At 50.4% G+C, this 25,658-nt stretch overlaps 3 protein-coding genes across 8 annotated transcripts in view; 1 reads left to right on the top strand and 2 right to left on the bottom strand.

The window, feature by feature from the left end:
- Positions 1-88: 88 nt before the first annotated feature.
- SNAPC2 (small nuclear RNA activating complex polypeptide 2) lies at positions 89-11,427 on the top strand. 2 transcript variants are annotated; one of them, XM_069099526.1, is made up of 6 exons: positions 89-416; positions 6,775-6,894; positions 7,323-7,391; positions 8,734-9,028; positions 9,298-9,699; positions 10,644-11,427. In XM_069099526.1, exons 1-5 carry the CDS (start codon positions 222-224, stop codon positions 9,657-9,659), a joined length of 1,041 nt encoding a protein of 346 aa, XP_068955627.1. In that variant the 5' UTR covers positions 89-221; the 3' UTR covers positions 9,660-9,699; positions 10,644-11,427. The 2 variants fall into 2 exon arrangements, with proteins under 2 accessions (XP_068955627.1, XP_068955607.1); XM_069099506.1 differs by lacking the exon at positions 10,644-11,427 and having other exon boundaries at positions 94-416; positions 9,298-10,328.
- A 1,957-nt stretch (positions 11,428-13,384) lies between these two features.
- On the bottom strand, positions 13,385-17,024 carry CTXN1 (cortexin 1). Of its 5 annotated transcripts, none has more exons than XM_069100256.1 (2): positions 16,855-17,024; positions 13,385-15,564 (listed from the first exon to the last, which is right to left on the bottom strand). In XM_069100256.1, the coding sequence occupies exon 2, from the start codon at positions 15,482-15,484 to the stop codon at positions 15,221-15,223; it is 264 nt and encodes an 87-aa protein (XP_068956357.1). In that variant the 5' UTR covers positions 15,485-15,564; positions 16,855-17,024; the 3' UTR covers positions 13,385-15,220. The 5 variants fall into 5 exon arrangements, with proteins under 5 accessions (XP_068956357.1, XP_068956459.1, XP_068956473.1 ...); XM_069100358.1 differs by lacking the exon at positions 16,855-17,024 and adding an exon at positions 16,274-16,411; XM_069100372.1 differs by lacking the exon at positions 16,855-17,024 and adding an exon at positions 16,014-16,112.
- A 1,503-nt stretch (positions 17,025-18,527) lies between these two features.
- Positions 18,528-25,658, bottom strand: part of TIMM44 (translocase of inner mitochondrial membrane 44) — a 207,252-nt gene continuing 200,121 nt past the window's right edge. The window contains exon 14 of the mRNA XM_069099049.1: positions 18,528-19,638. Coding sequence (XP_068955150.1) covers positions 19,519-19,638 — 120 coding nt within the window. The 3' untranslated portion in view covers positions 18,528-19,518. The remainder of the gene's footprint in view (positions 19,639-25,658) is intronic.

Genomic DNA, 25,658 nt, shown 5'->3' with positions numbered 1-25,658 from the left:
TCAATTTATAAAGGATTGGCTTTTCACCTTGGACTAGGCTTCACTCCTCTGCTCTTCCCATGAGCAAAAAGCTCATCTACTGGCGCTAATGAAAAGCGAAGCTGCCAAGGACTCCTCATTGGCTACTTTTGGCTTGTAACAGCCGCCGTAGCAGGGCGTATCCGGAAGTGATCGTTGGAGCATTTAAAGACTGGAGGCTTCTGCTCCCGGCTCAGGCCATCATGAAGCCTCCTGTGAGGCGACGCGCAGTCCCGGCGCGGTACCGAGTGCTGACCCCGACCTTGGTCCGTTCGACCACGCTCTGGACCTCACGGGAGAAGAAACAACTCCTCCGTTTACTGCAGGCGCGAGCTGGGGAGCAGGAACCAGTGACTGCGGAACTGAGGGAGGGGCTGCCCCACCGAAGCGAGGCTGAGGTTCGGGGGCGGGGCCAACGGAAAGGGGCGGAGCATGGCCCAGGCCTGTAGGAGGCTGCGGTCTGGGGGCGGGGCCGAGAGAAAAGACTGATGTGGGGGCGGGGCTGGAGGAAAAGAAGAAGGGAGGGAGGGATAGGAGACTAGGCAGTCTGAAGTAGGGGGCGGGGCAAAGACCAGAGCAAGGCTGGGGGGGCGGGGAATGGAGGGAAAGGGGCGGGGTTGAGTTAGAGGGCCCTGGGGTGGGCGTGGGGCTGAGTGGAAGAGCACTCCTTGCCTCAGTGCACTTTTCAGAAGGACTGACTGTAGGAAGTCACGTTGCTAAGCGCTGGGGATACAAAAAGAGGCAAAGACCAGCGGGGGGCCAAGCCGGGGCCTCAGGGCACACAGCAGTCAGCAGCGCCCAGATGCCTTCGTTCATGCTCGTTGAAGGAATGCATCTGAGGAGGGAAGCAGCGTGTAAATAGCCATCTACAAAGCAGGCTGTATACCACATCAGCAGGAGACAGTGGCAGAGAGAAGGCCCTGGACTGAAAGGAAGCCAGGGAGGTCAGTGGTTAGGGAGGAGCAGGGACAGTGTTCCTGGCCTGGGGGATGACCCCAGAGACCACCCAGAGCTGAGAGGTGGAGGGGCTTGCTTGTGGAAGAGGCGGGGGAGGCCAGTGTCACCAGATGGAAGAACACCCTCTGGGGAGGAAGGTATGAGAAAACTGGAAAGGGAGGAGGCTGCCAGGGCGTGAGGGGCTTAGAATGCCAGATAGGGCATTTTGTATTTGATTCTGGTCGCTGGGGTTTATTGAGTAGGGCAGAACTGATATGATCAGACCTGCACTTTAGGAAAATCACTTTATTGGCTGAATGGAGGATGGATTGGAGTGGGAAGCACCCCCTCCACCCAAGGCCATTGTCATAGTCCTGGGTGTGAGGTGATGAGAGTCTGCACCAGGGGAGGACAGGAGAGAGGACATGTGGTGAAATTGACAGGCCTTGGCCACACCTTGGATCTGGGGGGTGAAAGATAGTGAGGGGTCCAGGCTGACTCTTAGGTTGTGAGCCTTAGGGATTGGGAGGGTGGTGTTGCCCTCTGCAGTCATAATAGGGGACGTAGGAGATGGGGAGGGTTTAGGTGAAACACAATTAGTTCAGTTTTGGACCTGTTAAGTTTCAGATGTCTGCTAGACATCTAATTTGACATATCTGAAAGGCAGTTGGATATATAAGACTGGAGATCAGCACAAAAGTTGGGGCAGGAAAGGTAGATTTGGGAATCATCAGCATAGAGCTGGAAATTAAATCTGTGGGAGTTGATGAGATCACCAAGTGAAAGAGCAGTCAGAGGGGTAGGCAGACAACTTTGAAAAGTAGAGAGGAGAGGCTATCAAGGAAGAGAGAATGATCCTCGGTGTCAGAGGCTGCAGACAGGTCAAGGACAGTGAGGGTTGAGAAAAGGCCATTAGGTTTGTCAGTCAAGAGATCACTGATAACTTTGGAAAGAGCAGTTTTGTTGGAATAGTGAGGTCTTGAAGAGGATTGTAAGGGGTTAAGAAGAGTGGCTAGTGGAAGCGCCTGTTGTAGATGGCCTTCTCATAGAGTTTTGCCACAAAGGGCAGAAAAGATAGAGGATAAGTTAGCTGGGATGAAAGGATCAAGTGAGGGAGGGTTGTCCCAGGATGGGTAAGACAGGCATGTTTGAGGGCAGCAGGGAATAAGACAGTAGGCAAGAGAGATTGAAAATAAGAGAAAGTCAGATGCCAGAGGGGGATAATTTGTTGGAGGAGATGAGAAGGAATGGGTTTCCCTTAAACAGGTAGGAGTTAGCCTTGGTAAGGAGTAAGGCCACCTCATCATGTGAGATGGGTGTGGGAAGAGAGGAGGGCAAAAGGCACCTGAGTGATAGAAGATGAGGAAGAGGGGAGAAGAGGGAGCTCATGGTGAATGGCCTCAATTTTTCCTGTGAAATATGAAGAGAGAGTGGGAGGAAGGAGAGCCGTGGGAGGTTAGAGGAAGGCTGAGAAGATTTGGAAGATTTGCTATGGAGCATGGGAGCTTGAATTGATGAGGGAAGTATAGAAGGTTTGCTTAGCATCAGTGAGGGCTTGATTAGGGTTGTGTAACAGATTTTTAGTCAGAATGATTGTATGGTTTTCTCCATCTAAATTTTGTAGTGTATGTGTAATATGGAGAGTGGCAAATGGTGGGGGTGATTTGTTGTAACGAGAAATTAGCCAGTGAGACCACTAATCATTTTAATGAAGTTTTAATAGTGGAGCATAATTGGCAGCAACCGCCAGTGGTGAACAAGACCCAAATCAGGCAGCTCCAAGATGCATATTCTCAGCGTTTATATAGACAAAAGCCACAACATAACTGTTGCCACGGGGAGCAAGCAGGGAAAATGCAGAAACCAAAGGACAGCAATCAGTTTATTGCCTGGCAATCAGTTTATTGCCCGACAACCAGTTTGTTACCCAACTGAAAGTCCCCAAGTAACTGGGAATGGGGTGAGGGGCTATGGGTTCCAGGTGGCAGGTTTGGGCAGGTCTCCTAGGCAGGCCTTGGTTTGGTTAAGTCTCCTAGGTGAACTTACCCAAGATGGGGAGGAATGGGAGATGTTCACAAAATGGTGGTTACAACAGTCCAAGGCTGAGTTTTGGCCAGGGCATAATAGAGGAAGTGATAAAAGGGCTAGGGATTCAAGAGAGCGTCACAGTGTAGAATTGAATTGGTTCAACAAATGGGTCAGAATGGACAAAAAGGGGAGAGAGTGAACAGCACAGGGAAGATAGCCTGGGAGACCATTGAGGAATCAAGGAATTGGAGGTCATGGGGGTAGGAGAGGAGGAAGTTGGGAGCAGGGCTGATGAGAAAAGGGCAAAGTTCAAGGCTCAGGTGGGTCAGGGCTGGGATGAGAGGTGAGGCTTAAGAGAAGCAGACGGCTTTGCTGGCAAGAAAATTGAGGTAAAGAGGGTGGCAGAATCGAGGTGACCAAGAGTCAGGTTTACATGGGGAGGAGGGAAATCTGAGGGGATCCTATCTGAGCAGGGGAAGGGTTCCCAGGTAAACTTAGGAAAGGGAGCAGGCTTCTGGGGCCAGTGAGAGGACAAGGTGAGGGGCCTGAGTGGACCTTGTAGTCTTAGGTGAAGGTTGTAGTCGGGCCAGAGTGAGGCTTGGGGAGGGGCAGGGCTTGTGGCTGAATTGAGACCAGCTAGAGGGCACAGTGGATGCTGGACCTGGAGTCAGGAAGACCTGAATTTAAATTCTGCTTCAGACAGTGACTAGCTCCATGACCTTGCCCAAGTGACTTCAATGCTCTCAGCCTCAGTGTCTTCACTCATATTAGGGGAATAATAAGCTATCACTCAGGGTTGTGGTGAGGGCCAAAGAAGATAAAATGCAAACCATAGAGCCCTGCATAAATGCTGCTGTTGTTGTCATTATCAGACTCGGCTGAACCTAGTTGGAGGTTGGCTGAGGTTGAGATGGGAAAGGCCTGGGGGCTTGGGGAGAGCTATGAAGGGGATCCTCTGGATGGAAGTGAGGCTCAGGTGACACTGGGGGGTCATGTGCTCCTTCAGGGTCCTGACACTCTGCTCCTGATTTTGTAGCCTTGGGCAAGCCAGTTCTCTCTTCTTTGCTTCAACTTTTCCATATTGAAATGAGCACATTTGATTTTATGGTCTCTGTAAGGCCTCCCAGGGATAACAGGCTTGTGGTCTGGGTCCTCAGGTTATGAAGAGTAGAGTTGGAAACAAGCTTATGTCTTACTCACATTGTTGGGGGAGGGCAAAGATCTGTGAAAGACAAAGACAAGAGGTATTTCTAAAGCGTGAGCTGGGTAATCATTCAGTGCCTACTATAGGGCAGATGGGAGAGTCTTGGGGGAGCCCAAAGAGGCAGGAAGAAAGAGAACCAAGGGCAGGCTACTATCTTGAAGCCAGAGGCGTTCAGAAAATAATTGATGTCAACTTTGGGAGAAAAATGGGTCCAGCACAAAGGAGAAGATCCCTCCTCTCAGGGAGGAGAGGTGACCTCTTCCTCTTCCTCAAGCAAGATAAGGTGGATGGCACAAGGAAAAAGGGATAGTTGGGATTTTCTGTCTTCAGTTCAAGAAATTCAGTACTGTTATGAAGTAACTTCTGGGTGCAAGACCTTGGGGAAATTAACATATTTCTATCAAAGAATCACAGCATTTTGGAGTTGAAATTCAGTACATAAAGCATTTATTAAATACCTACTGTGTGCTAGGCACTTAGTTGGGACTGGGGATCCAAAAATAAAAACAGGCTCTGCACCTTGAGGAGGTCCTTACATTCTTCTGGGAAGGAGGGCCCTCAGTAGCCACACAATCCATGTCCAACCTCAAGAAGAAGGCCTTCAGTGTACCCAGCAAGTAGAGGTCCAGCTTCAAAAACCCCATGTGAAAGAGACCCTCTGACCTCCCAAGGCATCTTCTTCCCCTTTGGGAGAGCTCCCGAAGCTGCCAAGTCTTTCCTTACCTCCACCCTCCATTTGCCTCTGTGCATCCTTCACCCATTGCTCCTGGTTCTGCTCTCTGGACCCAAATAGACTGAGTGGAGCCCTTCTTCCACAGGACAGCTGTTTCCCAAGTACTTGAAGGTCTTCCATATTCCCACTAAGCCCTCTCTCCTTCATGGTAAACATCTCTAATTCCTTCATGGACTCAAAGCCTTTCTCCAGACTGGTTGCCCTTCTTCAGATGCTCTTCAGTTTATCAGTGTCCTTGCCCAGATATGACCAGGTTTAGTACAGTGCTCCAGAAGTGGTCTGACCAGGGCAGAGTCTAGTAGGACCATGCCCTTTTCATTCTCAGAAGCAGTGCCTCTGTGAATGCAGATCAAGCTTTATTTTGGCTGCCTTTTCAGTTGACTCTGTGAGTCACCCAAACCCCGGATACTTTTCAGATAAACTTCTGTCTTTCCATGCTTTCCAGTGTAACAGCATTTCCTACCTGATGGAAAAGCACTTATTAACTGTTAGCTATGAGCCAAACACTGTGCTAAGTGTTGGGGATACAAATAAATGTCTCAGGAAACTCACATTCTAATTAGAGGAGGCAATACTGATGCCTGCCCCATCTCGTAAAGGTGATTTTTTTAAACCCACGTCTAAGAATTATTTTATTATTTCATAGGCTTCGAATTAGAGAGGACCTCCCAGGTCATGGTGTCCAACCCCTTCCTTTATTTTCTAGATAAGGACTATAAGGCTAGCGAAGGCAATGACTTCTCCAAGGTGCCAGAGGCAGTAAATGGCAGCGCCAAGACCTGAAGCTAGCATGCTTTCCCACCTCCCTACCCCCTGTCATGCTGTTTTATCCCCACAGAATTTTGGCTCCAATATTCCCATGTCTGGTGTATTTATTGGCTATCCCTCCCAGATGTGTAGTGTCTGCAAAGTTGATTAGCATGCCAGTTATGCCTTTATACAAGGTATTGATAAAAACACTAACCAATATCGATCCTGATGCATTCCATTGCAAACTTCCTTTCAACCTGATACCAAGTCATTCATGTTTACCCTTTAAGTCCAGCTATTCTCTGGTTCTCTGTCAATGTAATTTTACCATCATCTAGCTCAGAAATATCAAATGCCAGTTGGGAAATGTTTAACAAAATAAAGAAAAGTAAAACAAAACATAGATGATGTTAATATGTGGTTTTCTAAGTCAATGTGCAGCCAGCAGGGATCCTTGCCTTTGAATTTTATACCACTGATCTAGCCCACATCTCTCTTTTTCATAAGACTCCTATGAAACACTTTATCAAAACAGTTTTTGAAATTAGATGGATTTCTGCATATGAGTATTAATAAACCTTCTTAATATAGAACATCTATCCTGGAACTCAGGATTTAAGACCCAAACAAATAACACACATGTTGATGTGGCAAGTATAGTAGAAGGTACAAACAGAGGTTTCTCTGTGTTTGAAGGGCAGGACATAAGCTACCAGGAGAAACCAAGGAAGGCTTCCTGTGGAAGATGGCATTTGATTTAGATTACACCTTCAGCTCCTTTGTGACAGGCAGGAGCTGTTTTACCTGCCTTTGTATGCCCAGTGCTTAGCACTGGGTTTGGCACCTAGTTACATGAGTTAACATAGGTAAAGTGCTTTGCCAACCTTAAATCGTTATATAAATGCTGGCAGTTCTGATTATTGTGTGATTTAATGATGCTCATTGACTTGGATTGGGGCTTATTGGGTGCATGGGGGAATGTGCTTGGGGGGATGTGGGGAATGCAACAGCCCTCAGCCCTCTACTGAGTGAAGCTTTGCACAAACTCAGGAGGTTAGCATCCTTTCTGATTCCTTCACTCCCCCCTCCTGCTATTTCTTCCTAGATCCAGAATTTCCTGCAGGTGTTGAAGCGTCGTGTGGCCCGGGAGGTAATCCGGCAGGAGCATCGCTGCTGCCAGAAGGAACAGAGGCTTCATAAGGCTGAAGTTTTAGCCCCCATTGAGGTGAAGATGGGGTGAGAATACCAAAGAAGTCATAATGTGGGGGACAGGAGCTCCATAAGCAGGGGATGGAATCTGAGAGAAAAGACCCCAATTTTTGTTGGGTAGCTCATGGAAGGATGGCAGGAACATTGTATTTGATTAGAGGATCTCTGTATGATCCTTGCTTGGCTTCTTAATACTGCTGTGACCCAGAGCCAGTCTTTTAGCCTTTTTGTGCCTCAGTTTCCCAATCTTTAAAATTAGTGGATTGGCCTAGAGTCTAGTGGTCTTCAAGGTCCTTGTGATGCTGTGGCCCTCGGCTCAGTGTGAAAGGCATCTTTGAGGGATATGAGCTGGGGCTGGGTGAGGAAGAAGGGAGACAGTTGACATCTTGCCAAGGTGAGCAGTGGCTGTGGGTGATCAGATTGTCATCCTGTGTTCACTTCTAGGTTTGGACAGATCTGGCTACAAATGTGACCAACCAGTTGGAAGAAGCAATGACCACTGCCTTTTCCCAGGTACCAGGGGCCCTGGAATTCTCTGATTCATTGCTCATTTCCAGATATCTGTGGTTTCATCAGGATAGGCACTGCCTTCAGTCTCTGTTACAGCTTGTCCAAATCATAGCTGACTACCTTCTTGAGCTCACACAGTCAAAAAAACATCCCTTCATGGCTAACTGTCTGGGAGTAAGGCTTTCCTGGGTTGGCTCTGCTAAGCCTTGAGTGACAGATGCACAGAGCCTGCCACCACACTGGACTTGAAAGGCCTTCCATTTTGGTAGACTTACCAGAGCAGCCTTCAGGAGCCCAGGACTTCTCCTTAGCCATATATGGCTATCACAAAATGGTCTTTCTAAGAAGCCATTACCCACACAAATGTCTTTTGGGGAAAAGCTGGAGCAGGGGATCTGAAACTAGGCTTCACAGGTTCCCCCACCCCCAAGGGTTCCATGAATAATTTTCAGGAAAGTCTTTGAACTTTAATGAGAAAAAAATTACATCCCCTACTCTGTAAACTCCAGTGGCTCCCTATCACCCCTGGGATCAAATCTAAAATCCTGTTTGGATTTCAGAACCCTTCAACCTTCTTATCCCTTCCTCCCCTCCATGATCTGGCAACACTGCCTCTCCATCTCTTGACTCTGAGGGTTTTCACTGACTGTCCTCCATGCCTGGTATGCTTTCCACCTCCTGGTTTCTCTGGCTTCCTGAGTCCCACCTTCTTTGAAGGCCTTCCCTCATCCCCCTTAATGCTAGTGCCCTTCCCTGTGCTGATGGTCTATAGCTTACCCTATCTGTAGCTTGGTTGTTACTCAGTTATCTTTGTGCTCTGTCCCTCATTAGACCGTGAGTTCTTTGAAAGAAGGGGCGATTCTGTCTCCCCAGATTTGAGCCCAGTTCCTGGCACATAGTCCATGCTTAAATTACTGAACAGCTTTATTTTCATTAACTTCTAATTTCCATTAATGATTTAAAAGCATGTGTCACCAAAGTGCCAAAGAAGTACATAGCACAGGAAACATCCCCACACTCACACCCAAAAGAGATGGGAGGACTTCGGCTGCAAAGAGAGACATCCATGTTTTGACTTGGCTGATGAAGGTGTTTGTTTAGCTGGACTATGCATGATTAACGGCAGCAGTTTTGTTTTTCTTCCACTGGGAGAGGTGAGAAAGGCCTGTAAAAAAAATAAATATAATTTCTGAAAACAAAGGAGGCAGGAAACCAAAGAGTCCCTGACCCAGAGGAAGCATGAATTCCTGCTGGGAGGCTGCTCTGAGCTGTCCCCATCTCCCCCAGGGGTTAGCCTGACCATGGGTCCTTAAAGCCATGCCTCTTTTCTCTCTGCCCCTCCCAGATCCTGACTATTGCTGCCACAGAACCCGTGAGTCTGCTGCACTCCATTCCGGAGAAGCCAACCCAGGCAGGTGAGAGACAGCTTCTCTGCAAAGAGGCTAGCTCCCAGGAAGAACTGCCGCCTCAGGCCCCAGAGCCCACCCAAGAGACCTCAGACACCCGGCCCAAGACTGACTCCTCCAAATCTAACCCGGCCCCACCCGAGAATGGAAACTTCGTCATTGACTTTGAGAAGATATATAAATATCTTTCAAGTGTATCCCGGAGTGGCAAGGGCCTTGAGCTATCTCCTGGAGGTGAGTTGGGGCAGTGATGCTGGGGAGGGGATTGAGAGGACAAGCAGTGGGGTGGGGGGGGGAGAGGGAAGTGGTGAAGACCCAAGTTCAGATCTGGATTCAGATCCTTACCAGCTGTGTGACCCTGGGTAGGTCATTGAACTGCTTGCCTCAGTTTCCTCCCAGGGCTGCTGGGAGGATTAGATGAGGTCATCCTTGTAAAGTGCTCTCCTTATTATTCTCACCTGTCTTTACCACTCGCACACTCACTCACTCTTCTTGATTCCTAGAGTCGGCTGTCCTCCTGGATCTGCTCATGTCCCTCCCTGAGGAGCTCAGTCGCCTGCCCTGTAAAAGGCTGCAGGCCCACATGGCTAGTTCCTACAGAAAACTGAAATGCCCTCAAGCCAAGTCAGGCCCAAGTCCTGGGGACCCTGGCCAGGGCCCCTCGGTGGAAGACAATGGAGTGAGCACCTCTCCTGGCAGAGCTCCAGGAAGCATGGAGAGCCCCACTCCTGAGAGGCCAGCTGCTTCTGGGCCAAGTGTGCCCCCTGCTCAGCACCAGCTGTGGCAGGATCTGGACTTCTGTCCTCTGAACCCATTCCTGGTTCCCTTGGAGCTTCTGATGCAGGCCCCAGCTCCTGGGCAGTGAGGGGACCTAGCCAAGGCTGGGGCCCACACTGCATACCCAGGTGAGGGCAGTGAGTGGGTGTGTGGGAAGGGTGAGAGGAGGAGAGAAAAAAGGTGAGCTCCTAGGAAATTGTAATGGGAATGTAAATTTTAAAAGATCTTCCCTGCCCCTAGGCTAAAGTGCACCTGGAGCCTGGGGTAGGAGGCTTGTTTTTCAGTAGATACTTTTTGATTGGCCAGTGGGTCAGTAAGGTTGTTACATTCTCTGAGCCAGGAGAAGGCTATATAAGCCCTGATGTGTAGCTTTGTTTTGGGGCTCACTTTGAGTAGTGTTCTGTGATTTGATCTGGATTCTGGGAAGCCGTTGTCCAGAGCCCCCCGGCTTTGAAAAACCCAGATGTTGAAACCCAGATGGTGATTTGGTATGGATGTAATGGCTAGACAGTTTGGAAAGCTGTCTACTTGATCTGTTTCTGTCTTGATAATTCTGCCTGTATACTCTGAAGTTCAGGGTGCTGACCTTTTTCCCCTGAACGAGGTAAACGATATATGTTTGACTGATTAAAGTAAGCTTGTTAACCCATTTTGAGTTGCTTTCCTGTATCAAAGCAGATCCAAGAACCTGTGTTGGCGGCAAACCCTGAGGATGCTTGGGGTGCTTGCTGCTACAGAAATAAAGCTATGTTTATTATTTCTGAAGTTCCTTTGATATTTTATCCTAGGTTTCTAGGCAGTTCTCTGACTCTGGGTTTATCCAGGCCCCTATTCTCTCTGAACAAGTACCTAAGAATTTGTACTGGGTGGGAATTTGAAGAGATTCCAGTGTTCCTGGGGCTCTGAACCATATCTGTTCTGGTGAACCTCATTCCCTCTCCAGATTTGAAGAGCTGCATATGTGTTTGAAAGAGATTTCAGGCAGACTAGTCCTGGGAGTTCTGGGGTGGTCAGGCTTGTCTTGGGAAAAGCATTTTTTGAACCTCAAAGTATGATTTCTTTTTTTTTGCAGGGCAGTTGGGGTTAAGTGACTTGCACAAGGTCACACGGCTAGTTGTTTGTGTTAAGTGGCTGAGGCCAGATTTGAACTCAGGTCCTCCTGACTCCAGGGCTGGTGCTCTATTCACTGCACTACTTCGCCGCCCCACAAAGTATGATTTTTTAAAAAAATTTTTCATTCATTTATTCAGCAAATGCTTATTGAGTATGTCTAATGTGCACAGATATCTTCCTCTCCTCTTCTCCACTCTGCTTGGTGTGTGTGAAAGAGTCCGACATCAGAACACCCCAAAGTTTGCCCCCCTCTACACTATCATTCATTTAATACCTTAGTTTTCAGTTAGGTATCGTAGTGAAGGTTGGGTTTCTACCTCAGCCTTCTGGTTTGGTTACTGATGGGTGGAGTTAAAAGTTTGTCAATCTCAAAAATATGTAACTTAGATTCAGAAGGACTACAATGCAGGACTCTGGAGATTGGTTTTTATTTTCACAACACAATTTTAAAAACTAATAAAATAAAATTACAAGTAACTAGGAAATTCTCAGCATAATTTACAAATGGTTGTGTAAAACTGTTGTTAAGTCATTCGTATTTTGTCATTTAATTTTAAAATGAAACTTTTGTCTAATTTCAAGTTGTGCTTTCTCAAAAATTGGTTTCAGTAGTAGTTGGCTGAAGCTCCCACCTTTGTTCCTCTGACAATCATCCAGTGTTCACTGTGCTCGCTGTGTTAACACCAAACAGTTAATACCCCAATTAAACAAGGAATTTCAAGGTTTTTAACTTCTTCACAGAAGCACACACTTCTTTCACCATTCTGGGTTGTTTTTTTTTCTTTCCTCCCCACCCTCATTTCATCAAACAATATAGAATGGTGTTGTGCTTGAAAAATGGGCCATGGATATATTCTCTTTTACCTAAATATATGATGAAATAATCTACAAAATATTGATTTATTTTCAGGCAGGTACAAAAGAACATTTCTTGCCACATGCCCTGTCCCAACCGCTGCTTCCCGAACTGTTGTTTCCTCCTTTCTTTCTGAGGTTCTGGTTGTCCTTCCAGCCCCAGTCCACAACAGGGAAGTGTCAGCTAACTGCTGGGACCCACTTTCCCCTGCCTTGTGTTTGTCCACCCAAAGAATGAAGCCCAGAGACTGCATTTCCTCTCAAGTCCTTTTCTCAGGCTTCACTAGGACCCCAGGGATGCCTGTTCTCCCATTACTACAGAACAAGCTTTGCAGTGACCCAGTGAGGAGGAAGCGTGCTGATTAACACCCCCATTTTCCAGCTGAGCTGGCACCTCAACCAGTAATGCCCAAGGAAGTGTGGACAGCCCAGTCCTGAGAGTTCTGCTACTTCTGGTCCTTCCCAGCATGAGAAGGGCTGATGAGATTTGCTCAAGACCACACACATGGCAAGTGGCAAGCATCAGACATGGAATTCAAACAGAGGCCTACTGGGCCCCCAAGTTGAGCAGGCTTTCCACTAACCCATTCTTCCAATCCATTCAGATCGATGCATTTGTTCTTCCTGCCTGGGAAGCCCTAGAACAGGAATGGGGAACCTTCGGCCTTGAGGCCACATGCCCTCTAGGTCCTCAAGTGTGGCTCTTTGAATCCAAACTTCACAGATCAATAAAAGCATTTGTTGTGTAAAACTTGGATCCAGGGCCTGGGCCAAGGGGAGGCTTAGGGTCTTTGCATCTGGTCTCAACTCCTCTTTCCTTCGACATTAAAATCAGACCAACAGCTAAAACTCCATTCTGGGCATGAAGCTCTCAGTAGATACCGGTCACTAGCCCCAGTCCCTACGCGTTCCTTGCCCTATGTTGTTCACACCAGACAGAGATGTCCACTATGGCATCACCATCCCCCTAACTCCTAACTGCAGCAGGCAGGTACCCTCTGGCATTCCCCATAGGCAAAGAATGTCCTTGTGCCTTGAACCTCAACCACACTGGGCTATTTCTTCCAGTCCAAAGACACTGAAACAAGGCATGGGGGCAAGAGACAGCAGCAGGGGTAGAAGATTCGTGGCCTTCCAAAAGACGGGGAGGAACAGTGATCAGAGATGAAAGTGACACAGGGAATGGTTTTGTTCCACCCTCTCTTTCCCCCTTCAGGTTTAGCAGGCCTTTAACACACTGCATCTCATGGAAATAAGGGTACAAAGGTGTTTATTGTAAGGGGAATGGGAAGCAGACTGGGACTGGGACTTTAAGGTGAATTTGAGAAAATGTCACTGAACAGATGCTGTGAAAAGTGAGCCAAGGTGGGTAAGAGGGCAGTAGGACAGGGCACTAACAGGCCAGGGCTGCCAGGTTCTGAGACCCTCTAACCCTCTGCAATAGCATCCACAACAGGGGCTGGGGCAGAGGAAGAGGACTGCATGACCCAGTCCTGGTTTTGGAAGGGCACAGGGATGGGGGAGCGGGGGAGGGAGTCTGGTGGTGGCGAGAGCCGCATGTGAAGTAGTTGGTCAGCATAGCCAGGATTAGAGGGACAGAATGTCAGAAATGGGACAATGCCCTAGACATCCAGCCCAGCCCCTTCTCCCTCTCCATTTTATAATCGGGGAACAGACCCGGGGAGTGGAATGTTCATGCCCAAAGACACAGCAAGATACAGGGCTGAAATCTGAACCCTGATCTCCTACCTGCCTGTCCAGGATGCTCCCCCACTGCCCTATTCTGTCTCTCCATCACCTTGAAGCTTTTTTTCTACCTCATCACAAAAACCACTCACACTCAGGACAGGATGATTTGTTATTTATTATTTGGGCCTGAGCTACGGCTGCTGCGGTGTTTGTCTTTGTCCGCTGTCCAGGTTTCCTCCCCTTCCCATCTCCTGTGTTTGGTTTGTCCTGGGTGCGCCTGCTAGCTTTAGTTCAGGGGTGAAGTGTGGGTGAGCTGCTTTGGTACCAGAGCCCAGCCAGGTGGGGTAGGGGCTCAGCACTTGTGGGAACTCAATAAATCCTGCATGGTGGGGCAGGAGTGTTTGGGGTAGCTGGCCATGCACCAGCCCTGAATGAAAAAAAAAAACAAACCCTACAGTAAACCAGAGGGACGAGGCCCCCACACCCTTCACAAGCTTCCATACTTTGGGGGAGAACAGACAGCAAAGCCACAGGAGGAATGTGTCAGGGTTTTCATATGGGCATGGAAAAAGATCAGGTGGTCAAGAAGCTGGGGATGCCATTCTAGGCAGGAAAATGGTAGGAACGAAGGCACAGAGGTGGAGAACGAGTCAGCCTTTGGGGTCTGGGAGAGCAGAAAGCCCCTGGTTGGGGGTAGGGAGATAGGCTTAGAGGTTACTACAGTAACATGAGGAGAGTGCATTGCAGGGCAGAGATGACAGGTTGGCCACACTTGTATCAGCTCTCAGCTGACATTCCCTCCTCTACCCTGGGGGCATGGGGGGAGGGGTGGATGGGAGAGGGGGCTACCTAATAAGGGTTTGGGGCTGATCTGCAACTATCTATAACCCTGTTAAATAAACCCACCACCAAATCTAGTTGGAGCCATCTTGGATCATCTGGCCTTCACACAGCAGGCATTCAGGAAGAGTTGAGATAGGTTCAATTGTAGTGCCCTGTATAGCCCTACTCCCCCCACTGCCCTCACTGCCCTGATGAAGCCCCTCTGCTCAGGATCTCCTTGACCAGGAAGGTTAGAGGCTTCTGAGGTTAGGGAGAGGGGGCTGGGCTGGGCTGGTGACACAGTACCTCGTACATAGTAGGCGCTTACTAAATGTTTGCTGAATTGAGGGAGGGGTCAAAGTGCTAGGAGTGGGGGGTCTTGCTGAATTTCTCTTAGATAACTAGGTTCTGCAGTCCCAGTCTGGGGGAGGGCCATCAGTCCAGAGTGCTCCAGGAGAGTGGCCAGCCAGCTGTCACGAGAGAGGGGAGGCCAGCAGGTCAAATGAGCAGAGGAAAGGGGGGATGCAGCATCCAGAGCTTTGATTATCCATCATCAGGTAGCAGGCAGGGCAGGTACAGGTTAGGAGGCTGATGAGCAGCTGCCATCCTGGCCAGAGGAACTCCCCAAAGCCCAGGAATGGGGGGCCCACCTCCTGGAGCTTGCTCACTCTAGTGTCTCCCTGATGGAAGTGGGTGGGGAGAATGGGCCACTCCACTTGGGAAAGCATCGCCTGCCAGACCTTAGGCCAGCTCATCTCGTGCCCTCAGGTGGGGTGGGAGTTGGAGGGCGGAGCAGATGGGAGATCTCAGGAGCAGAAGTCTGGCTTAGGGAAAGCCTGGGCTTCTGGTCTCCTAGAGGGCAGGGCAGGCTGGAGGGGGAATCTGGGTTTGAGAAGGGAGGCCTAGACCAGCCTTGGACAGAAGGCTTGGTCACAAGCCAGGCCAGCTGGGAATCAGGGGATCCAGATGAGGTAAAGTGGTGGTGGGGTGAGTTTGGGGAGCCCTAGACTAAGCCGGGGTGCAAGAATGGAGGTGGCCTTGGGCCTTGGATTCTAGGCCAGGTCTGGGGATGGGATAGAGAAGTCAGGGTAGGGAGGAGAGAGGGGGAATCTCAGGGCGGGGCAGGGGCTGGGGCAGGGTGGGCAGGTGCGGGACCCTTGCGCTCTGCCCTCACACCAACGCATAGTCGAACTGGCCCCTCTCTAGTGCCTCCTTGTGGTCGGTCCAGGACGAGGCAGGCATGCGGCTGTAGGGGTCCAGGAGGATGCGGACGCAGCGCACCATGAGCAGCACCAGGAACAGCAGCAGAAAGAGAACAAAGGCGAAGACCGTGCGCTGCTCAGCGTCCAGCCCTGCGGACCCCCCGGCTCCCCCTGGTCCCGGAGCCCCTGCCGGGGACAGCGCCTCGTAGTCCGGAGTCCAGGCGGAGCTCATGGCTCTACTAGCAGCTCACATCGCCTGTCTGCCCGCCTCCCCCTCTGGGGCCACGACCGGGACCGGACTGGCACAGAGACCTGGGGGAGAGGGAGAGAAGCCACAAATGGCTGCCACACCCCCAGCGGCCCCCCGGCCCATCCCTGCCCCCCCTTCAGCCCTTACCCCTGCCCTCCCCACCCCCCAGTCCTCATTTAGTCCCCAACGCCACGGCTCCCTTCAATCTGCATCCCGCTACGCATCCTACACACCCATCCCCGCCCCCATACCCCTAATCTCACCTCATCCCCCTGCGCTCCACAACCACACACCCTCATCTCTGCCTCTCATCTCCTCACTGCCCTCCTTACGCCCCCCGCCCGCAGCCCATCTCCCACCTCACTTAAACTGCCCCATCCCAGCCTGGTCCCGCCATCCCCCCGAGCACGTCCCGTCACCTAGTCCCTTGTGCCCCCCACTCCCAGTCATCCCCATCCAGCCGCACACGCACACCTCGGTCCTAGCTTGGACCCCGTAAGTCCAGCTTTACCTCACTTCCTTCTCTGGAACCTCCGCACACTTTGCTATCACACCATCTCCACACTCCTCCCTTCCCCGCCCTCGTACACCCAATTTTACCTCGGCTCCATCCCCCATCTATTCACCGTCACCACCTCTGGCCCCTTACCCCCTTACAACACTTCCAACCCACGTCCCCACCCATGTCACCTCGCCCTTCCCGCGGCCTCCCCACATCCCAGCCCAGTCTACACCTCTCTCCCTATCTTTAAGCCCACCCGCCTCTCTTACCTGCCCACGCCCGTGTACTCCTTTCTCTCCCCATATCGCCCCTACCCCAGCCCTAGGACTGGGTATGAATGAGGGAAGAGACAGAGAACCTGGAGAGCCAGGCACTCGGGTCCTCATCTGGCCCCACACCACACCCTACACCCGCGCACCCCAGCCCCCAACCATGCCCATGCCCAGCCCTAGCCCGGCCCCAGCCTGCCCCAGCCCAGCCCAGCCCAGCCCAGCCCAGCCCAACCTTACCTACCTGGGGGCTGCTTCCTTTCCCTTACCTGCCCCAGCTATCCCAGACACCCCAGCCCGCGCCCACCCTCCCGGGTGCCCAGGGGCCATTGCCCGCCTCCTTTCTACCCACTCACTCTTCAGCCCACGTGCCCCCGAGCCCCCCAACCCCGTTCGGTCAAGGTCGCCCCCTGTCCCCCGCCCCCTCCCCGTCCCCCTGCCGCCCCCCCCCCCTCCTCGTCCGGGCTTGCCCCGCCCTTGCAGACCCCTCCCCATCTGTGCTCTCCCCCAGCCCTGTTTTCCCGCCCGTGGTGCTTACAGCCCCACCTCTGCCCCCCGCCCCCCACAGCCCCCTCCCTCACCCAGGGCTGGGGGTGAGGGCGTCTCGGTGCGCTCCCTTAACCCCGCTCCTCTCCGCTCCTGCTCTTCGCTCTCCCAGCGTCTCGGTGCGCTCAAGCCCGGTTCAGCTGGCCCTGCCTGCCCTGCCCGAGTAGACGGAGGAGGCGCAGCCCGAGCCGCCGCGGCTGTTCCCATGGCGACGGAGGCGGGGCCGCCGCCAAGAACCCCAAGGAGCGGGGGAGGGGGCGGGGGGGGAAGAAGGGAGGGCTCCCCACCGCACAGCCCCTTAACTCTTTGCGGGCTGGGTCGCCTCCACCCCAACCCTGTAGCCCTCCCCATAACTTAGCCCCCCTCCAATACCTGCTCCTGCTTCCCCCCTTAATGCTGTAGATCCCCGACCAAGCCCCCTCCCCCGCTTCTGCCGTTCCCAGCCTTCTCGGACCGCCCCACCGCCCCCTCCGCCTCCAGGCAAGCCCCGCAGACCCTAACCTGGACTGATGGAGCAGGGGAGAGCGCTGGAAAGACCCCGGAACCTTCCCAGCTGTGGCCCTTCACTTCCCGTCTGCCTCAGTTTCCTCCACTGCCCCTCCCAGGGCTGATGTGGGGATCAAATATTTAAAGCACTCGACAATGTCTGGCGCGTAGTAGGAGTTACATAAATGCTTATTTATTCCTTTCCCTCGCCTTCTCCCTTTACATAGTGAAGCGCATTTATCTCGTTGGATCCCCATCGGGGATCCCATCCCTCAACATCTTTGACTGTAGAATTCACTGCCTCTCACTTAGACCCCCGTCTCAATTCTGCCCAGCCCCAAAGCCCACCTAGGCCCCAGATTCCAGAGGGGAGAAGAATGAGAATGGATAGAGATCGCACCCTTCCGCCACAAACCCTGCCTTCATCCCTTTTAACCTCACACTACGCCCTTACGCCCTAGTACAGGCCAAGTCTGGCCTCCCAAGGGACTCGTCTAAGGTCCCAGCATCTCCCTTTGCTCAGGAACTAGGGAAGGGAGAAGGGAGTGTTTGTTCCCTCACGTCCAGAACTGTATCTTCTCCCATTAGCGTGGGCCCACACTTCCTAAATGACACTTGGAACCTTTTGTGCCCAGTAATTGGAATCATCTTCCCTGGAAAAGGAAGCACATTGGCTTGGCATGTAGGTTTTTATATACAAAAACACTTTACTCTGAGAAGGGTGATCCCCTCTGTGGCCTTTCCCTTTTGGCTCCAAGGTTCACACTGGACCCTGAGAAGCAGAACCGTTTTCCCTGAGAAGAGGAAGCTCCAGGAAGGGCTTGGAGTTAAGGCCCCTTCTGCCCCTGGGTATAGGCCAGTGACTGCCTGCCCAACCTGGGACTAATCTGGCTCCCTATCCTTGGGGCTCAAGCCATCCCATCCAGACTAGATCTTCCTCCTCAATGCTGAGCCAGCCCATCGGGGAAGGCCTGGCAGTCTCACTATGGCCTGGCCCACTGACCCCATTCCTTTCTCAGCAAGAAGTTGGCTCTGTTGTAGGGAACTAGGCAATGAGTCCCAAGCCTCCTGTTGCTGTCTCTCCAACTGCCTTGAGTCCTGGGGAAGTCTGAGCAGCAAACTGCTTGTCCAACACACTCCACCCCCCCTCCCTTCCCCCTTAGCCCCTAGATTGTGGCTGACTCACCACACCCTGAAAGCCCCAGCAAAATCAGGAACCGTATTTGCTATTCATTTTGGTATTTTATTATTTTTCAAATCTTCAGGCAGTATGTACAGAAATGAAAGACATTCAAGGTTTTATTTTTAAAAAGGCTCTAGAATGACTTGGCTGATCTGATGCCACAGACAGAGGCACCTCGGGGGAAATGCACCCCTTCACCAAAGAGGAGGGATAACTGAGGCCAGAGAGAGGAGCCAGCACCAGGCTCTGTCCCTCAAGGCCCCAAGACAGGCCAGGCTGCCAGGGCCAGGGGAAGGTGCACGTGTGCAGGTTGGTGGGCTGTCTTTCCAATCCTCCTCCTCACACTGCACAGGGCCAGGCGAGTGAGGCACGACTACTCCCCTCCCCCTCCTCCTAAGGACTTGTGCTTCACTCGGCACCCCCAACATTATCCCTCCTCCACCCCCCACAACAGCTTCAGCAAGCTTTGTGTTCAGGGTCCTCAGTTCACTTTAGCTTTTGGATGCCCAGCTCCTGGGCCTCTGCAGGACTTTGGGCACCCAATTTGGCTTCTCTCAGTCACTAACCAACTGGCCTATGGGGGGAGGAGGAGAGGATGGGGGAAGGAAAGATCTCTAGGCAGCAGGCCAAGGCAGAGATGCTGCCTGGATCCACCTACGGGGCCCAAAGCAGGAAAGAGGGAGAAAACTGTGTATCAGGCCTCAAGCTTCTTGTGGGGGGAAGGAGGTGATCTTCTGTGATAGTCTTAACCTTATAAACCTGGGACCCCATGAGTTACCCCGCTCATACCTACCATGTTCCCAACACCAGCCCTCCCTAACCACCTGCATTCCACAAGAGGAAATTTCTCATGTCCTGATCTCATCCAGTACCCAGTCTTTCCTCCCCCTGCCCTCCTTTCACACTGGATCCTGGAAAGAGGAGGGGGTCACAAAGTACCCTGCAGGAGCCATATGGTCTTGCATCCTGAAGCTTCTGACAGCAGCGGGGCCCTTGCTGGGACAGTCCAGCAGGTCCCCAACAGTTTTCTTCAGAGAATCTGCTCTGTGCTTGAGGCAGAAATGTCCAGCAGCCTCCAGGCTGCGTAGGGGTTGAGCTCAGTCTGGTCTCTACAGAGGGCCCACACGTAGAGCATCCGCAACACTTTATCCTGGAGGAAAAGAAAGCACACTGAGAACAGGAACCTCTCCTAGAAGGAAAGACAAGCTTTGCTTCAAGCACCTAATATTCTGGGGAGGTCGGCAGCTTTGTGCCCAAGTGGCAGGTGCTGTGGCAAGAACTGGCCTGTGCGAGTGGACCAGTGAAAATCCTCCTGTGCTAAAAGCATAACTCCCAGGAGACACGGAGGGCTGTTGGGACAGATCTTGGAAACAGAGATTCTAGAACAGTCCGACCTGTAACCTAGTAGCAATCCCCTACAGCATTCTCTCTTTAAAAAAAAAATTATTTCCCCCTCAACTTTTGTAAACACTTTTTAAAGATTATTTTTTAAAAATTCTGAATTCCAAATTCTCTCTTCTTCTTCCCCTCCCTTCCTTTCTCCCTGGGACATTAAGCAACTGGTATTGGTCACACAAATGCAATCACCATCCTACAACATTCTCAACAAATGGTCATCCAGGTTCCACTTGAACACCTCCAGTGATGGAAACTCCTTCTACCTCTTCAAATACTTAAAAAACCGCCTGTTCTCTCTTACTTCGTTATTGCTTCTCAAGGTTAAATAGGCCCAGTTCCTTCAAATGATCCTTGCTATGTATGGTCTGGGGAAACCCTCCCTCCTGGGATCAGTGGAAGTGAAATCACCAGGTATGCAGAGGATACTAACCTCTTCTACTTAATGAACTGAAGACAGTCAATTAGAGGAAGATGTGGCCAGGTCACTGTGGGTACATCAGTGTGGCCAAATGTGAAGTTGTAAATTTGGTGAAAATGAACCCAAGCAAGCTGGTGGGGCACCAACAAACACCATGGGTACCCAGCTTACAGAATCTACATTTCTCCACCAACAGGAGAGGTCTAGAAAGAGCAGAAAGACTGCCATGAGAGCAGATGGAGCCCAGGAGAGAATCTAGAACTTCTAGACATCGTTCAGGTTACAGACAGGCTGAACGAACTTCGTGAAGAGAACAAGGCTAACTCCCCAAAACTTAGAAGAATCAGAACCACAGAACAGCAGAGCATTTTGAAAAATGAATTAGTGCATGTGAAAAGCCAAAAGGACATTTGGGGACATCCAACTTGTTAATAGAAAAACCAGGATGCCTAACTTTGGCTTTATGTATTTGGGAAAACAAAACAAGCTCCCTTGCCAGCTTCATGCAGGCAGTGATAGGGCAACAGTTTCAGGGGTGGGGAACCTGCAGCCTCAGGCCACATGTGGCCCTCTAGGTCCTTGAATGTGGCCCTTGGACTGAATCCAAACTTCATAGAACAAATCCCCTTAATAAAAGGATTTGTTCTGTAAAACTTGGGAGTCGGTCAAAAGGCTGCACCCTAGAGGGTCACATGTGGCCTCGAGGCCAAAGGATCCCAACCCCTGGTTATACTAACTCATGATCTATAGGTCCATAAAGGACTAGGAAAAACATGTTTGGGATCATTGTAGAGCACAGCTACAGCATTACTCAAACCAACCTTCTGCTCTCCTACCAGAGCTAGACCCCAAGGCTGCACTAACACCAACCCCCTCATGCCACAGGGAATCTCTGTGCTCCCAATGTAGAGCTATCAGAGATTGATCATACATTGTTTACATTTGGCTTTCAAGTCCAGCCAAAGCCCAGTGAATTAGTGAGTTTGCTGCTGTCTTGAATCACAAATCTAAGAGCTGGAAGGGAACTTAGATTCCAGAGTTCAGATCTTTCATTTTACAAATGAAGGGACTGAAGACCAGGAGGTTAAACGGCATGTCCATCCCTTTGTTTCATCTATCTCCAGCTGCTAGAATGCCCTCCTCAGTTAATCTACCTGGTCACATACCAGGCCTGGACTCCCCAAAAAGAAACACAGACAGCCTATGGGGCTACAGATGGCAGGAGGGGCGGCAATGAGAGTCGATCCTGTGGTGTCAATCTGACAATGCCAGGTCCTTTCAGGCGTTCTGTTTGGTTTTGTGTGGGAGAAAGGATGCTAGCTTGTCATGCAGTCCCTGTTCCAGCCACACTGGCCTCCCTGCTGTCCCTCTCAGGGGACAGCCCCGCCCCTATGCCTTTTAACAGCCATCCTTCCTGAGCTCTGCCTCTTGGAAGACCCACTTTTATGTGGGGCCTCTCCCAATCCCCTCTCTTCACTTTATTTCTTGTACAGAGTCTGTATTTATTTGTCTATGCACATGCTGTCATAATCCATACTAGGAGGGAAGTTTGGAAGGCACAGGGCATGTTCTTTTTTGTGTCTGCATCCCCTGCACCTGGATTTATGTTTGCTGGAATGAACTTAATGTCTGGTCAGTCTTTCAAGGCCTATGGCTGTGGGGGCGGAGTGGAAATGGTCTCAGGCACTGAACATACAAATGAGACAAAACATCCTGAAACAAAGCCTTCTGAATCCCCAGGATTCTGAGGGAGGATGGAGGAGGTGGCTCAGGGCAAGACACTCACCAGTCGAGAGTGCACTTTGTTCAGTAAGTGCCCACAGCCACAGCCTCTCTGTGCTCGGGACCCTCCTTCTATACAGAGCATGTTCAGCAAGGAGCTGGAAGGTCTCCTAGATCTGATACACCAGGGTCCTTGGAGTCGAGGAACGTAAAGTGTAAAATGGCATCCCTGGGACAGAATTCTAGGAACTCAGAATGGTGGGAACAGACACCAAAAGAAAGAGGCAGAGAAAAGCTCCCCCTTCAGGCAGCCGTTCCTCCTCAAGGCTTTGCACATCTCCTATCCACCAATTCCTGTTTCCTCACATCCTCCCAGCACTTCTCAAGTACATCCCTGAAGAGAAGGCAGGTTCTCTCCTCTTCCCTCTGCCTCTCAGCAGGCGTCAGACAACAGTGGAACCACCCCTAACACAGTCTCTCTCCTAGAATGACCTCACACTGACTTCCCCACATGAGGCTGTTCTAAGAACAGTGCCAACCTCTACTACTGGACATGCTGAGCTCTCAGAAGATAGAGCAAATGCCAGAAGGCTGCTAGGTGGGCTAGTAGGGGAAACCTGAATCCAAATCCTGCCTCAGACTTACTATGTGACCTTGGACAAGTCACTTAACTTTTCCTTGCTTCAGTTTCCTCACCTGCAAGAAATGGGAATAATAGCACCCATCTCTCAGAGTTGTGAAGATTAAATGGTATTTGTATAGTACTTTGCATACCTTAACGCACTATATAAATGCTAACTATTATTATCACATCATGATTATTAACAAGTGGGAGTATAGTATAGTAGAAAAGTGAGAGAAGAGGCAATCAAAAAGCCTGGGTTCTAATCCTGACTCAGCCACACAGTCTAAGTGGGCAAGTTCACATTCCAGGTAAGGGTGAGACTAAACCTTCCAACATTTATCCTCTCTGAGTGGATTTCTTTACCTGTAAAATAGAGATGACAGTCCCTCCTTGTCCTACAGGGCTACTGTTTGAAGAAAATGAGAAGGTACATCAAGGGCTGGAGAGGCCAGGAATTTTCCATTAAATATTTAATAAAAGACTGTTACCTAAAATTCATAAGGAATTGACAAATTTGTAAGACTAAGACAAGCTATCAAAGGATGTGAAAAGTTTTCAAAAAGAAATACAGTCAATAGTCATTTGGAAAGTTTCAATGTTATTAATAATCAGAGAAATACAAATTAAAACAACTCTGAAATATATACTTAAAGCCATCAAATGAGGGAAGGGATAACCAGGGCTGGCAGAACTACAGGGTGACAACTACGCTAATTCACTACACATGGGACTTGTACTGGTTTATCTATTCTGGAAAACAGTTTGGAGTTATCAATAAAAGTTATGAAAATGTTTGTACCCTTTGACCTATTTCCCAAGGAAGTTACTGACAGCAAAGCTCAACAAGTCCAACAATTCTCAGAGTAGCCTAATGTGTGACCACGAAGACTGAGCAAGTACAGATGGTGCTCTATGCATGTAAAGGGACCATAAAGAATGAATATGAAGAATGAGGAAAAACTTGGCAAGACAGGCATGAGCAGGGATAAAGTAAAGAAGGCAAAGCTGAAAGAAAAACGGAAGACAGACAGACAGACAGCGGAACCCAGCACAACTGACGAGGCCGCCAAAGCCCAAGTCCACATACATCCTTCTCGTAAATTAAAAAAAGAATAGACAGTGACATGTGCTAGCAGCACCAACCATTCTATTGGGTGCTTTTGCCTACACTGTTTTCAGGAAATGTGCTTTCAAGGGGCTGAAGGGGAAGAGGCTGAGCATTTGTTGGAAGTGTCTGTTGAGACCAAAAGTACTGATGGAAAAAAGGGGAAAAAAGCCCAGATAGCTGCCGAAGCTCCCCCTGATGCCCTTGGGAAACGTGCCAAGCTCCTGAGTAAAAGCTGTAACTGACGAGAGAGGCTAAGTGACTGGAGCAGCAGAGAGAGAGGAAGGGGAGCCAGCTGTCTCAATGCTAATGTGGGCAAGGGGGCAACAGCCACGAACATGCAGGTGCCTGCCAGTATTAAAACAGAGGGGCAACTAACCACCCTGCTACTTTTGTGACTTCAAAAAAGTTACAATCTCTTTGGGACTGTTTCTTTCTTTTCTTTTTGGAGGGGGAAAAGGCAGGGGATTTTGGCTTAAGTGACTTGTCCAAGGTCACACGGCTAGTAAGTGTTAAGTGTCCAAGGCCAGATTTGAATTCAGGTCCTCCTGATGCGCCACCTAGCCACTCCTGGGTCTGTTTCCTCACTGGACTAGGTGACCCTAAACAATTTTGTAACCCTAAATTTTATGTCTTCTTTGCCCCACTCTTGGCCTCTCTGCCTTGGTTATCTCTAGCTCCTCTCCACTCAGCTCTACTTCCTTGCCTTCCAGCAGCTGTAACTAGAAAGACTTAAGACAAGAGCCGGGCCCTTCTTCAACAGGCCTGGGCTTCAGTCCTAGGTCTGACAGTGACTCACTGGCTGAGGCCAATTCTTGCACTGTTCTATCAGCCTCAGGTTCATTTTTTTGCAAAATGAGGTGCTCTAGATTCCATAACCCTATGATTTACATTTTCTAGGGGACGTATTTCAGTTTGCTATAGTTAGTAATCCTTACATTTCTACCAGCCCTTTGAAGCAATACTCCAGACATTTTCCCCATTTTATAGAAGAGGAAGATGAGGGTGCTGGACCAGATGGTCCCCCTCTTCTGCTCTACATCTACGATCCCTTCATCACAGAGCTGCCATGGATCTGAACCAGAATCATGGATCTACTAAGTGACTCCAAGCCCAGGCTCTCCCCACACTGCTACATGCTGTTACTGAACTGTGCCAATGGGCCTAGAAGGGGCTCACCACCCCCCAGGCCAGTGCCACCCTGACCAAGCAAGCCTGCTGTGCAGCCTCAAGCACAGTGCTCATGGCAGACGACCAGCAACGACCTTGCCAACCCCCTCATGAGGAGACAGGCACCCAGAGCGGAGCCCACCCACTCTGAGAAACACGGAGTTCATGGCAACCGTTCACATGGGACAGAACTCACGTCCTCCTAGATACCAGTCCTGAACATGATCTCTGTTGCCTACGAGGGTACTGTGCTGCTCTGAGCTTTAGCTGACCCACCAGCTACTGGGAACCAAACAATTTCATTTCAGTCTCACTGCAAATATCATGAAATAAGAGGTCAGGGGATACAGGAAACGGATGGAGCCTGACATCAGGCGTGTTGAGCTAACTCACTATGAGGCACTGTTGTATTTATATAGATGACTTTTTGTTACAGAATGCAAGGAAGGCCCCAGGACAGATGGCTCCAGGCTTAGGCCCAACACCTGACCTGTGAGAGAAGAACAGTAAGGCGTGGGACTGGCAGATGGCCCTTAACTCCAAACAGCTCCTGTTCAGCTGCATCAGTCTCCCCAGGATCCCTGAGATGGCACAAGCATCTGTATCTTGAGATTAGGCTTGAATCAGCAGCTGAGGTGTATGGTTAGGGATGGCAGGAGGAGAGTCAAGGAAGAGGAATGGGACCCTATCCAAGCCTCTGGTGAAGCTACAAGCAAAGGAAATCCAATTCCC

The sequence above is a fragment of the Petaurus breviceps genome, unplaced genomic scaffold (assembly GCF_028583685.1).
Source record: "Petaurus breviceps papuanus isolate PSGF00001 unplaced genomic scaffold, PetGlider_PUasm1.0 103, whole genome shotgun sequence".
Classification (NCBI taxonomy): domain Eukaryota; kingdom Metazoa; phylum Chordata; class Mammalia; order Diprotodontia; family Petauridae; genus Petaurus; species Petaurus breviceps.
This window is presented reverse-complemented; position numbering and strand designations above follow the sequence as displayed.